The sequence below is a fragment of the Phodopus roborovskii genome, unplaced genomic scaffold (genome assembly GCF_943737965.1).
Source record: "Phodopus roborovskii unplaced genomic scaffold, PHOROB, whole genome shotgun sequence".
Taxonomy (NCBI): domain Eukaryota; kingdom Metazoa; phylum Chordata; class Mammalia; order Rodentia; family Cricetidae; genus Phodopus; species Phodopus roborovskii.
The window spans coordinates 26,154,552-26,168,668 of NW_026126434.1; the positions used below are offsets into that span (position 1 = coordinate 26,154,552).

Consider the following 14,117-nt stretch of genomic DNA (forward strand, 5'->3'; position numbering starts at 1 on the left):
ACTGGCCGTGAAGATGGAGGTGACCTGCCTTCTACTTCTGGCGCTGATCCCCTTCCACTGTCGGGGACAAGGAGTCTATGGTAAGAGCCGGCGTCCAGCTCCACCCTGGCGGAGCCGCGCGGAAACTTTGCAAGATCTTACTCAAAGTGCGCGCTTGCCGGGCCTTGGTGGAGCCCGGGGTTTGCACTCTGGAGTGGATGACCGCGTCTCCGCCCTCACCCAGGCGCCAGGAGACCCAGTAGGCTGCTCCAGAGCCTAGGAAACGGTCCTAGAGTATATCATGAAGCTGGGGGTGCCGGGGCAAGGTTTCGGTTTTCCAAAATCTTGCCAGGGGTTGGAGTGATCTGGAAGTCTTGGGAAAATCCTGTGGCTCAGGAGACCCAGGGAGAGCCCAAGCTCTGGCTCAGCCTCCCGAGGGAAAGCAAGCGATGCGATCCGGAGTTGTGCGCGGCTGGCGGGCGGGAGAGATGCTCGCCAGCACCGCGATCGGGCGGCTGGCTCGCATTCCCGGTAGTAGCCACCGCTCAGCCGCCTCTTCTCGATTCATATCGGTCTGAGTCGATGCTGGACATCCCCTAGTCCAGGCGCCTGCCGTTCGCCGCATCCCTTTTCAGACCTTTCCCGAGCCAGCTCCTCCTGTCCCTGGTTCCCACCCTCAGAACCCCAGCCCCAGCTTCCTTCTGCCTGCTTGCACACACAGACACGTTCAGCCACCGTCCTCAGGAAACGCAATCACCGCTCGCACCCATCCGGCTACGTGTCTAAACTCTGCCTCCTGCCTCGCAGCTCTGCTCCCGCATCTCCAAGCCATGCTCCGTCGCGCCAAGGAGTATTCTGGCCACATTTTCTCCACTTCATGCCGCGGGTTTTCTCAGTGAAAGCTTCTTGGTTCAATACTACTCTCCCGACATACACAACACAGAGAATCAGTCCCCAGAGCCTATGGCCCTGACTTTGCCTTCTCCTGACCGTAGGGTGGGCTTTGTAGTTACTTTCTAACGAAGTGTGGCTGGGGTGGGCAAGGTTCGCCCTCTTTCTCTGGGGCCAGTAATCTAATTATTCTCTTTGAGAGTGGAGGGAGTTGGACCTGTAACGGTATGGGTGACAGAGCCCATGTCCCTGACTACTAGCTTTAGCTCCTGGTTCTCTGCCTATGCCTGTCAAGAGAAAGGAGTTTTCTGGGGAGCCAGGATCTGAAAAGTATATACCCCTGGGCTCCAACAGCTAGCTGGCTTGGGCTTAATTCCCTGGTGAGGCCAGCCCAGGCATCCAGCCAAACTCCTTTTCTTAATTAGTTTGTGTGTGTCTTGCTGCCTGGCCCCTGGCATAGGCCAAACCAGGCAGGCAGGAGGGATGCTGCAAGAGACTGGGTTATATGTATGGGTGGGGGAGTATGAAACAAGTCTTCCCTCTCTAGGACAGGAACATACCAGAGGCTTTCTCCAGTACCCCCCAAACACCCTGCTCACACACCCTCCAGAGGTCTCAGTCTACTATCAGCACCTTCCTCCGGGGCTCTTGGACTAGGATGATGACCTATCTCATGGCTGTCTGGTTTGGGTTTCTCCAGTCTTTCTTCATCGGTGTGGCCCAAGGAGCACTTAAGGAAAGCTCTCTGGGCCTACGTCAGAACCCCAACAATGCGGACAGAGGTTAGGGGACAAGAGCCATTGTCTCTGTAGGCCCTCTGTCCCTCTGTGTCTCTGCCCCCCTTCCCTTTTCTTGATTTTCTCCCATCTCTTACATGCCCAGGTCCCAGCTGCTCTTGTTACCAATCAAAGAAGAGTGGTCCAGTGGGCCCACCCTTGGCTCTCCACTGGCATTCTTTGAACCTGTTCTTGGAGAGCTTGGCTCCAGGGAAGGCTGGGCTGCAGGGAGATTGCTGCATGGGAAGTCTTCTTGGAGGTGGATGGGAAACAAAAGAAAGAGGAGCTGGGGGACACTGCCCCTTGTGATGTTACAAGCACCAGTGACGCCTCAGGGAGGTTGGGACTGGCCTAAAAAGTAGGGTGGCGAGCTAGGGTTTGTTCTGCCCCTCCCACTCCTCTGTACCCCAAAGCAGGTGAAACAAACGAGCGAGAGTGTGATACTAGACAGGAATGGAGCTGTCCACCCTGGCCATCCACCACAGCATCCAGGCCCAGCATGCTACTGGGCACCCTGTGGGAACCCTGATGAGGTTTGTTGAGTAGATGAAGAGCTGCAGGTTGAAAACGCTTCATGAAATTCTCAGGTATCTCCAAAGCTTGTCGCTCACCAAGACAGAGGGCTTTAGATGAAGGTCTCTTCTCAGAGAAAAGCCACAAGGCCCTGCCTAGGCTTACAGCCCTAAAAGACAAGAGACTAAAGTGCTGGGTTTCACTGGCATTCAGGAGGGAGACAGTACTTAGCATGTGCTGGGGATGGACTTCAGCTGCTGCTGTCATTCTGCCCCAGGCCTGTGCTGCTGATGAAAGGGTAGGCTCATTAGGAGGGTGAAGGCAAGGGAGGCAGGAGGGAAAGGATGGGGCCTTTGGTGTGGGTGACGGTCCATCCATCCTAGTGGGAGACAGCTGCTCAGAGCCCTAGGCCCTGCATCCTGTAAGGTCTGCCCTCCAACTCTAACCCTGACATCAGCAGCAGGACTGGGGAGGCCCTCCCAGTCTGGCCAGGTGGCTTTGCTCTCCTTTGGGGCTACAAATGCTACAGCAGCCGGGTGTGGGACCAGATGGTCCATTTGGAGCAGGGCCTCCTCCTTCCCCAATTCTCAATCTCTAGCCCAGTTTGTTGTTTACAGGGTGGATCCTGTAATCTGCTTTCAGCCTGGCCTCTGTGTGTGTGTGTGTGTGTGTGTGTGTGTGTGTGTGTGTGTGTGTGTGGCTGAGGCTGGCCCCAAGGTCTAGTTCTGTGACAAATGCAGTAGGCAGGCAAAGGAGGGGTGGCATGCTCTATGAAGGCAGAGTTAGAGGCCTCCCATCCTCTGTCCCAGCTTCTTGTTCCCCTCTCAATGCAGTCAGACTTCCAGGCAGGGACCTGTGAGCGGGATTCAGCTGCTTACAAAAACACAACAAACCCCTGGATTATTTAATATGCAGGAGTGGGAAGTGACATTATCCTTAAGACAGGTTGTTTGCAACGTACTGGGGGAAGTCAAAATATTTCACCAAAGGTGTCATCAGAAACTACTATCCTATGCTAATTTTTGTGGGAACATGAAGACAGATGTTGAATAATTTGACAAGAGAGCATCGCTTACAGAATTATCACCAAGTCAGCCCCCCCATACTTCCTCGGGGGAGTGTGGGGAAGGAATTTCGGGAAGTGAGTTTCCCAGTGTGGGGCTTCTAAGTATTGATGGGAGTGGGGGTGCTTGGGACTTTCCCCTCTGGATTCCACATCCCTCTGGAAGCAAGTTGCCCCTAGAATCAGCCACAGGCTTAGGTCTCCCTAAAACCCCAAGATCTCCGCCTACTTCCCTTCCTTTCCCCCTTTTCATTCTCTGTTACAGACATTGTCCAAGGGAAAGATTGTTTTGTGTCTACAAATCCAGGGTATTTTAGCTGTGCTGCCTTTGACAACCCCCCAAGCCTGCCTGAGGGCTTCCCACAGGGCCTTTCTAGAGAGTTCTTCCTGGGGTGCCTCCACCCCACTTCAGGCAGATGTCCCCTCCTATCCTGCAGGCTGGGCATCCGAACATCATACATAGGTCAAGTTCTAGGGTCTGGAAGCTAGACTGTAAAGGATTGTATGAGCCAAGGAAAACACCCTTGAGGGGCAGGCTGGGACTATCTGAGGGGCCTACATGTAATTGGCTAGGTCTGGCTCTGAGCTGCTGTGGCTGGGTGGTAAAGCCTCATTTAGAGCCCCATATTAGCTTTGCTTTGCTGGAACATGGAGGGATGGGCGGGGAGCTCCGTGGGGAGGTGGAGAGAGCTAATCACAGCCGCCAAGGCCTGGCAAATGAATGATGTGGAAGATCGATACCTGGGGTGGGAGTGGAAATCAGGCCATGGTAGCAGGACTGGCTTCCCCTGGTTGCCCAGGAGGCATGGAGGGACCTTGGAGTAGTAAGATCCAGGTAGGATGTGGAGGATCCCTCTCTCTCAACCTGTTCCCTGCAGCAACCTTTCGGTGACTAGGTTCAGGAAGATTGCACCAGAAGGAACTCCACCCAGGAAAGTTTGGGAAACTAGAGATGGAATCTTGGGTCTCTCAGCCTAGCAGGAGCTCCACTCCTCCCTGCCCAGACACCTCTATCTGAGTAGGTCCCTGATGCCTATGTGTCAGAGAGGTCGGGTGTAATCCCTTTGGGCCCTGCAGTATAAAGCTGGTGCTGTTCTTCCAGACATTGCCAGCAGGGGGCGGGCTTGGCCACTACATCGCTGCTTCCCTTTGCTGACCTCCTCGCCCCCATCACAGAGGAGGGGGACTTCTTGTTCTGATTCTCCAGTCTGAGGTGGAAGGGGCTTCTCTTCAACTCCCACATACCTGCCTCAGAATCCAAGGGCACCCACCATGGATAAAGCCACACTTTCTGCATTTTCAAGATGGCTCAATTCTTCTCTAGGCCCACTGAGAACTTTGTGGGCACTCAGCTGAGCTGGTAGGCTCTGACTCTAGAAGGCTGTGTGTGAGGAGGGGTCTGATTCCCCTTCACAATTACATCTTTGCAAACCTAGGTACAGCCCCTGGCCAGCATCTCCTTTTCCACTGTCACAAGACTAAGGGTCCATGTGGCATTTAATAGCTGATGCTGGAGGCCGGTAAGAGCCACGTTTAGCCCAGTGGAATGAATCAATCCTTCCTTTCTCTTCCTTCCTTTCTTCTCTCTCTCTCTCTCTTATTTTCTTTTTCTTTTCCTTCCTTCTTTCCTTCCTTCCTTTCCAATGGACTCTTCCTTTTTCCTAAGACTAGATAACAGATGAAAATCAACCAAAGCATACACGAAAGTGTAAGAAAGAAAGACCCAGCCTCCAGTCGTTAGCTATGGCCCTTCCTGTATCTTTTAGTATATAGGAACATGACCCCTTTCAGGGAGAACCCTTGGTGAAGTTGAGAGTCCTTCCCAAGCATGGTGGTTCCCCATGCCCTGCCAAGTCTTGGCCTGACTGTGGCCTTTATTTCCCATGTATTCTGAGAAGGCAGTCCATGGAGGTGCCTGTGTTCATCACTGAACTGAGGTTCCAAGGATATGGGTGACCTGCTCCGTGTGGCATAGTTGGTAAAAAGGGGTGGAGCCCTAGCGTTGGTCCCATAGTCTTCTGGGTAGGGAGTAAGGACAATGAGAGGTGATTTTCTTTGGTGTCTACTGAGTCTTACCTCTGGTAAAACTGGTTCTGGACACCATGGGACTGGTTGACATGAGTCAAGGGAAGGAGGGAGTAGTTCCCCAAATATTTGATAAATCCCTTGTGGCAAAGACAACATTAGGCATGCAGGGCTCGTGGAGGACATAGATTGGGCCAGCTTTGGCCATCAATGGCCAGGCCTGGGGAGGCTGTCTCTGGCAGAGGGCATGTAGACCTGAAGACCCTGGACTTGGGGAGGGTTGCCCTGTGGGTCAGGTGTTGGTTGAAAGGAAATCAAGGTTGTGAAGATTGGCAACACCAAGGAGTAATAATAATGTATATGAATATGAATTGTATTGCTGTCTCTAGTTTGCACCAAGCCTCCTAGTGAGATAGACTCTGCAGCCCATCTCACCTTTGAGGTTCAGGGAGATAAAGTTGCAGCCCTTGGATGGGTTCCTGCGATGTGGACTACAAAGTCTGTGATGGAGGGCATGCTGGAATGATGGGCTTGGGGAAGCTGGTAGGAGGGTCTTGCCTGGGGGCTTGGTCTTTGAGGGAGTGGTGTGGAGAGACTTTCTGGAGCCTTTGCAGGATGCAGAGCCGTCATGAGGTTTGGCCTGGCTCAGTGGCTGGGAGAAGGGACAGGGGGAGTTGACTATGTAGTAGGACGGGGTGGTGTCAATCCTTGTTTCTCCTAAGGTTTACATGTCTATGAGGGAGACTGACCGCAAGCATAAGAACATGAATGCAATGCATCTTACCAACAGGAGTGTCGTGTAGACAAGGGGACTGAGTAAGGAATCTGTGGGTCAAGTTCAATCATGGTGGCTGGAGTTGGGGGCCTTCCCTGTGGCGGTGCCCCTAAAACAGAGGCCTCATGGGTAACTGTGGGGAGTACTCCAGGCAGGGGAACAGCCAGTGTATTGGCCCTAGGGTAAGGACAGGAGGCCTGGCTTCTTAGAACAGAAGTTGGGGAGTCCATTGTGGGGAAGAGAATGACCCAGAGGAGGAGGGTGGCAGATGGACGGGGTGTGACAATCAGTAAGGACAGGTGTCTGAAGTATTGAAGGCCGTGTAAGGACTTCTGAGTTTGCGTGGGTTGGGTGTGGCGGGAGCACAGTGGGCAGGTTTCTAACAGAGTCCCTAGAAGGAGGGGAGTGGGTGAGTTAGAGATACTGCAGAACCCCAGCATGGGGCTGGGAAAGAGATCCCGTGGGGACAGGAGTTGACAATGGCCTGCAGTTGGCAGCTGGGGAACGGGCTCACAGTGGGAAGAGGAAGAATACAAAGCTGTTGATTAGACAGATTTGGGGCAGGAGAGGGAAGAGGGTAAGGGCCCCGGGATTCTCAATTGCTGCTTGATCCTGCCCCCAGAATGAAGCCCGAGAAGAGGCACTGCCCTGGGCCAGCTGTCTGTTAGAGCAGACAGACAGACAAAGGCCTTGACAAATAGCTTTAATGACTGGGGCGGTGGGGGCAGTTTATTTTGCATCAGGCTGGCTATGTAGCCAGGAATGACCTTGAACTGCTTTTCCTATCTTCACCTTCCAAGAGCTGGGGTTACAGTCATATTACGTCATGCCCATTTTTTTTCTGGGGACTGCACTCAGAGCTTTGTGCAAGGTAGGCGTGGACTCTACCGACTGAGCGGCCTTCCTAGCCATCGAGTGTGGTTTTGAGGTCGGGGTTGTGTGTAGGCTGTGTGGCAGGGAGGCTGCTGTGAGGAGAGCACAACTCAGAAGAGGTTACTATGTACCTTGGTTTATGTCCACAAAACAAAATAGACTTCCCCAGGGAAGGTATGTGTCTGTGGGGGCACTGGGATGAGGCCAGGATCCCATGTCTAGAGAGAGGACAGAGGGGGGACAAAGTAGATGTCATTAGGGTGGGGATGTCAGAGATACTTGAGAAGGGATAAGGACCTGAAAGCCAGGGACAAAGCTAGGGGGCACTGTGTGAGGGAGAGGAGGAGGTGCTTCGGGGCCCACTGAGGGAGGTTCTTGGGGGAAATGCAGATCCAGGCTGTGTTTCTAGCTGGGCCCTCATGATGGTGACAGAAACACTGGTGGCATAACAAGGGCAATAAGCAGGAGGGCAGGAGAGCCTCAGTTTCTCTGTCTGGAAGGTGCTGGGGTCATGGGGAAGCCTCAATGCAATGCCAGGATTTTGCCAGCTCTGAGGTGACTTGTAGGGACTTGCAGGAGCAGAGGCGGTGGCAGCAGACTGAGGGAAATCTCTGTGTGTGTGCTGCATGGAAGCAGTGTTGGCTGAGAAATCTGGAAGACCTCGGAGGCCCAAAGTGGCTGTGACTCTAACCTGAGCCCAACTTGTTTGTATCTTGTAGAAGAAATTGGGACTTTGGGATGGGTGACTTTGTGGCTTGGGAGAGGCTACCCCAAGCTCCCTTTGGTTCCCTTCCAGTCCCAGATCCAGCCAAGATGCTAGGATTATCTGGTGGGTTGGAAACTGTGAGGTGGCATGTTACCACCATCTAGGAGCTTATCCACAGTGCAGGCCTCGCTCTGCCTGGACCCTCTGCTGCAGGAGCTCTGCAAATGGACACTGTGGCTGCAGGCCCTGGAATTGGTGCTTTGACACAGGCTAGCTGGATCAACATGGTGGGTACAGACACATTAGAATAAGTCAGGCCAAACTGCATCTTCTCCCTGGGATGTCTCCAGCGCATTGTCTAGGCTTCCAGGCTGATGCCCAAGCTGAGGTTCAGCCAAGCTCTGCTGGATCCTGGGGGCTATACTGCAGGCCACTTATTGCCCTCGAAGCCACCAGCTGGATCCTTCCTGCTTGCATGATTCTCACAGAAGGCTCAGGCCAGGATAGAGATAGCAATTTATCCCTGCTTTTAACCACAGGGCCTCCTCATCCCAAACCAACTAAGGGCTGGAAGGTTGATGGGTGCTGGATGTCCCTAAGGATCTTTCCACAGCCCTCATTTTCCAAGTGCAAAGGTTTATGGTCAGGCTAAGTGACATACAGAGGTCCCACAGTTGGCAGGTAGATGGTAGAGTTGGGATTTGAACTCAAAGCCACTCAATGATGACAAACTTCATGCCTGCCCGTACTACCCCAGTGAGGCTACTCAAGCAGTGGCTACCTGGTTTGTTCCCTAGTTTTTCTTAGGGTACAGTGGTTGATTCTTGAAGCATGAGGAGCCCTCCAGTCCTCCAGAGACCACATTTGGCTATGAAACACTGAGGCTCTGGCTCCTCAATTCTGGAGCTCCCCCAGGCTCCTCCCACCTCGGGCTCTACTTAAGCCGTGGTCCTCAGATTAGGCTGAACCTAAGATAACCCAGGACACTTCCACAATTCCTGGTGCCCACATTGCATCATGCACAGTGAAATCATCACTTCTGACATTTTGGTCCAACCCTTCTTCCTTTAAAGAGACTTCTCAGAAGCCCCTGGGCAGCTTCTGTTTACATTGGGCAGCCTTGAGTTCCTTGGCCATTTTAACTGTCAGGGAGGCTGAGGTGGGCACATTCTTGCCTACAGAATACAGGCATTCCCCATTGGCCAATGAGATGGGGAAAAGCACTTGCCACCAAGCCTGAGGACTTGAGTTTAATTGGTAGGTCCCAAGTGATGGAAGGAGAAAACTAACTCCAGAAAGTTACACTTTGGCCTCCACAAACTCACCTTGGAATACATGTATACACACACAATTAAAAATTTAAAAGACAGGAGTGGAGATGGATAGGTGATGAGCTAGACATTAATTTCCACCTAGGTGCCTGACCTAATTTTGGGTTCGTGTAGATTAGAGACCGGAGGCTGAGGTCAAGTGCCCTTCTCAGCTGCCCTCCACCTTAACTTTTGAGACAGGATTTCTTCTGGACCTGGGGCACACTAACTGGCTAGATTGGATGGCCAGCAAGCCCCCAAGGACCTGCCTGTCTCTGCCTCCCCACAGAGGCATGTCTGTCTTTATCTTTTTGTTTTTAAAATAGTTATTTTATTTTTGACTATGTATGTGTGTATGTACACACACACACACATGTACAGGCACCTTTAGAAGATGGAATAGGGACACCACATGCCCAGGAGTTGGAATTATAGGTGGTTGTGAGCTGCCGATGCAGGTGCTGGGAACTGAACGTGGGTCCTCTGCTAGGGCAGCCAGTACTCTTAACCATTGAACCCTCTTTCCCACCCAAACCTGGCTTTTTCAAATAGGACAGGGGGTCCTAAGAGAATGTGGCAGGGCAGAACTCAGCCATTCCCCTGTGGCCTCATGTGACCCAGATGGAGGTCTCTGAGAAGGCAAGGTCCTCAAACACCTCACCTGTTGAACCATCTTCTTTCCTCACCTGCCCCTTCCTGACTGAGGAGGTCGGAATGGTGTGAATGGCCACACTGGGCCCTCTTTCACCCTCTCTGCCAACCTTCTGGGGGTGTGGCATCGGTGTGGCGGGGCGTGGCTGGGAGAAGATAGACCAGAGTCAACCAGACACTCCTGTGAGAGTCTTGCCTGGTCTCCTGCTGCCTGAGGCTCTGGTCCCTTTCCTCCTAGCCCCGCCGCTCTTCTGGCTGAGAGGCTCTCCAGGGAGTCTACCTCCTCTAGCACTAGGGAGAGTCTCTTTTCAGCCTCAACTCTGTGACCTGAGGAATAGCAGCTCCTGGCTTTCAGGCACTGAAGGCTGTGGGCTGGAAAGTTCTTCTGAGGTGACCAAGTTTGTTTGCCAACTTCTGGGGGAGCCCCCTCTCTTGTGAGATCATGAAACCCCGCTACAATTCGCTGCATCTTTCTTTGGGCCTTCATTTGGAGAAGTTCTTCTCTCTGTCTGACCTCATGTCAACTGACCTCAGAAAGACCTGGAGCTGAGTCCGCTGAGCTGAACTTGACTCTGTCCTTGGCCCTGAGCCTCCTCTTGCTTTCACAGTGGCTTGTCTCTCTGAGTGGAACCCCAGCAGGGCAGACGGGGAGGGAACTGAACTCCAGTGGCCTGATCCCTTGAGTCTGGCTCTAATGCACCAATAAAATGCAGGGGACCCTGGGGAGGGTGGGGTTAGCTTCCTGCACACTGAGGCCTGGATCCCTACAAGAAGCACCAGAGGGTGTGGCAGGCCTCAGTCACCCCACCGTGACCTCATGTGACCCAGCCCTTAGAGGTCTCTGAGTAGGAAGAGACTTGGGACCAGAGATGACAAGTAGTTTGTGAAGGCCACACCTTTTAGGCTCAGGTCTAATGGGTGGGGGGTTCAGGCATGAGGGTATCCAGGGACAATGTTTGGGGTAAGGGAGGGAGTGGTTAGGCAGGGTGTGAACTCTAGGTTAAGGTCATGGTGCCTGGGGGGGGGATGACCCAGACATGACATGAGTGGGGGCGGGGAATAGACCACCTACATACACCATAGATCATCAAAACTCCCTTGGAGCTGTGGGTTTAGGTGGCCTGGGTTGAGAAGCAGAGAAATAAGCTAGGAAAACTAGGGGCCCCCTCCCCCTTGAGGAGCCTGATTAAACCAGTTGCCCTGAGTCTTTTTAGAGAGCTGGTACATATTTGCCTCTGCTCCTGGGGTGGGGACACACCCCCTGCTGCTTCCATTGGCCAAGCCTTCCCCCATGGTAGGACTTGTTAAAATCTGCCCTCTGGGCACATAGGAACATTGGCTGTAGTGGGCAGGGTGGTGTCAGACTGCACAAGATGGCAAGTGCTAGCAGTTAGGAGCTAGATGGATGGCCACTGAAATGGTTAGAGGGACATGGGGGACTAATAGCAGGTACCATGCTATCACCCTTTGTGGATTGAGACAATGTGATTTGGAGAACAAGTTACTCACTAGATCTCAGTGTGTGGATTTCCCCTAGACCAGTGATTCTAGACCAGTTCCCCTAGACCAGTGATGCTGCAACCCCTTGATATGGTTCCTCATGTTGTGCTGACCCCCAACCATAAAATTATTTTCATTGCTGCTTCATAACTGAAAATTTGCTACTGTTATGAATCATAAATGTGAATATCTGATATGCAGGTGAAAGAACTGTTGGCCCAAAGGGGTCAAGACACATAGGTTGAGAACTACTGCCCTAGATCTTTTTGGAATGTGCGGGCAGGGCTTGTCCCTGAAGGGGGCAGGGTAAGAGAGTAGTGAGGACAAGCAGGGATCTCCAGGGTACTTTGGGCAATGCTGTAAGTGGATGCCAGCTCTGAAGAATTCCAAGGTCAACACCTTGCCCTGCAGGCAGAATTTTGAGGTCTACAGAATTCTGTCCATGCCCCTGAAGAGTTTGCTGCCCTGCAGTTCAGAACAAATGGAGCTTTTCCAGGGACCACATAGCCTCTGGCCTTTTGGGGGTGCTTACAGCTGGGACCTGAGATGAATTTAGCATTTAGTGAGCACCCACTGGGTGACACACAGCAAGTGCTAGACCCAGCTCAAATCCACAGAGGTTAGAGGTTGAGAGGTAAGCTGGTCTGTTAACTCCATCCTTCAGAAGCAGAAACTGGTGGCCAGGTGAAAGCCAGCAGGCAGCCTTGTGTCTCATCAGCGGGACCAGAGCTAACTGAGATGTGATGGCTGTGTGTGAACTCGCATGCATGTTAGTGTGTGTGAGTATATGTGTGCATGTGTGTGTGTGCTTGCTTGACACAGCAGGATAGGCAGCAGTGAGTGGCTTTTCAAACCACCCCACTCTTAGGACATCCAGAGGCTACAGTGAGCTGTACCCAGGCAATGTGGTCCCTGGCACTAGCCTCGTGGTGAGGCCAGGAGGTTCTGGCTTCCCCCGTGTGTCTCATTTCTTTCCTTTCACTTTGGGAGGAGCAGGTAGAGAGCTCACTGGGAGCCAGGACAGGAGCTGGCCATCTCCCTCCCCTATTCTGTTGGAGACCCACATGAGATTGGCAAATGTTTCTCAGTGTGGACCCTGACAGCAGTTGCCACCTCACACCAAAGTCTCTTATCTCTCATGCACATGGAAATCTGGCGGGCATGCGTGAGTAGGTGCATGGGCACATACTGGTGCTGCACACAATGAATGCGTGTGTGTGCACTGGGTGTGCCCTGGGGACCTCCTCAGGGATTCTGAACAGCTACCTTTGTCCCCAGCCCTCTGATAGACTGTGGTTCCTGGCAGCCGCCAGGCTGAGCCCCAGCACCCTGGGTTCAATCTGTCTGTCCCTGGCTTTGGTCCCGGCTATGCACAGGCCTCCTCTTCTCCCCCCCCAAAGGCCTGGAGTGGGGAGCAGGGGCAGGCCGAGGCTGGCCCGGAGCTCATGGCTAATTTTCCCGGCCACAATCGATCCAGCAGTTTCTCCTGAGTCTATTAGCAGTCGGCAAGTGAAAATATCCCCATCGCGAGCCCTGACCTGAGACAGGGAGGGATCCATAGCAATTTGTTCAAACAGAGGAGAGCGATTCCCTCTCATTTTTATTCCAATTTATTCCAGGGAGAAGGGGGTCAGGCTGGGAGGCCAGAGCTGGACTCAGGCCTTGTCCACTGGGTCTCCTGTGCCAGTCAGGGTGGCAGCTGGTGCCACCCATAGTTCTGGGGGGGGCTCTGGGGGGGGACTGGGAGGGAGGCCGGCCAGCCTTCCCGGCAGGCTTTGCTTGGCTGCCGGGCTTGGTTGTGGGTTTGGTTTTCACAAAACACAAAGCCACCCGCCAGAGCCTCATTCCCAGGCACCGGGCCCTGTGCCAGGCATGCGGTGCGCTCACCCAGGACACCCTTGCCAGGGAGGAGGCTGGGCTGGTACAGGACCACAGTGCCCCCAGCTGGGCACAGCAGGAGATTCAGGGCAGGGAGAGGGGTTGCCTTATGAAGCTCATGGCCAACTGGTTGGGAATAGCCATGGCTCAAAGAGGAGCCATCCTTTTGGGGCTGCTGTGTGCCTAACTCCTGACTCAGGCTCCTACTCTGGGCCCCGTCAGAATAAAAGTTTTGCTGGTGGCCTAGGCAGGGAATCTTTTTCAACCTCTTTCTATAATCCAGAACTATCATCCCACTTCCAGAACTGGGGATGTAGGGTAGTTGGTGTAATGCTTGCCTAACATGCATGAGTATCGAGTTAGCTCCGGGATATGGCACAGACTGGGGGTGTGATTTCACCACTTGGGAGGCAGAAGCAGGAGATTCAGGAGTTCAGTCATCTTGGCTCCATAGTGAGTTCAAGGCCAGCTGGGCTACCTGAAACCTTACCTCCAGAGAAAAAAGACTCCTTCCCCCAACTTCTGTTAAGTGCCCACTGTTTTCTGGTCACAGGGCAGAGAAAGCAAATTCCCACTTCCCCCCATCTACCTCGGTTTCTCCCTGTTGTCATTTTTCTCTTGTGTACACCATGTCCCCTCAGCTGTTCACCTGGTCCTTTTCACAGCCTCCACGGCCCTCGAGAGCAGCATCTTTCTTCTGAACGAGGAGACCCTGACGACTGCAGCCTTGGGACTGGGGCCATGGCAGCCCCTTCTCCAGGAACACCATGCAGAGGCCCCTATCAGACCTAGGCCTCTGAGGAGTGGCGCCATGGCAACCAAAATGGAGGCTTCTGGGAAGAGTTGAGGGGGGGCAGGCTCCGAGGCCCCCTCCCTCTTTCAGAGCCCCAGGCAGGGCACAGTGGGAGAAAATCTTCACACTGAGGTGTCATCGGCTCGCAGCTCTGAGGTCAGCTGTTGCACATGACTTATCAGGCTCAGGTGACACCACTGTGGTCTAATTTCAGTATCCAGTAACTAAATATACCACAGCAAGTAAACGATGTCTCTCTTGCTCGGGAGTAGGGGGGTGGGTGAGTCAGTGTGGGCTAAAGGGAAGCTGCAGGACTTTCTGGAATGAATCCTGGGTTCCAGTCTTGCCTTAGCCATGGGAAAACTTGGGCAGGATTTTATTTCT

The 14,117-nt window shown here is 53.2% G+C and overlaps 1 protein-coding gene across 1 annotated transcript in view; it reads left to right on the top strand.

Moving 5' to 3' along the window:
• Positions 1–428: 428 nt before the first annotated feature.
• Positions 429–14,117, top strand: part of Mdga1 (MAM domain containing glycosylphosphatidylinositol anchor 1) — a 51,379-nt gene continuing 37,690 nt past the window's right edge. The window contains exons 1-3 of the mRNA XM_051186588.1: positions 429–551; positions 787–975; positions 1,571–1,652. Coding sequence (XP_051042545.1) covers positions 429–551; positions 787–975; positions 1,571–1,652 — 394 coding nt within the window. The remainder of the gene's footprint in view (positions 552–786; positions 976–1,570; positions 1,653–14,117) is intronic.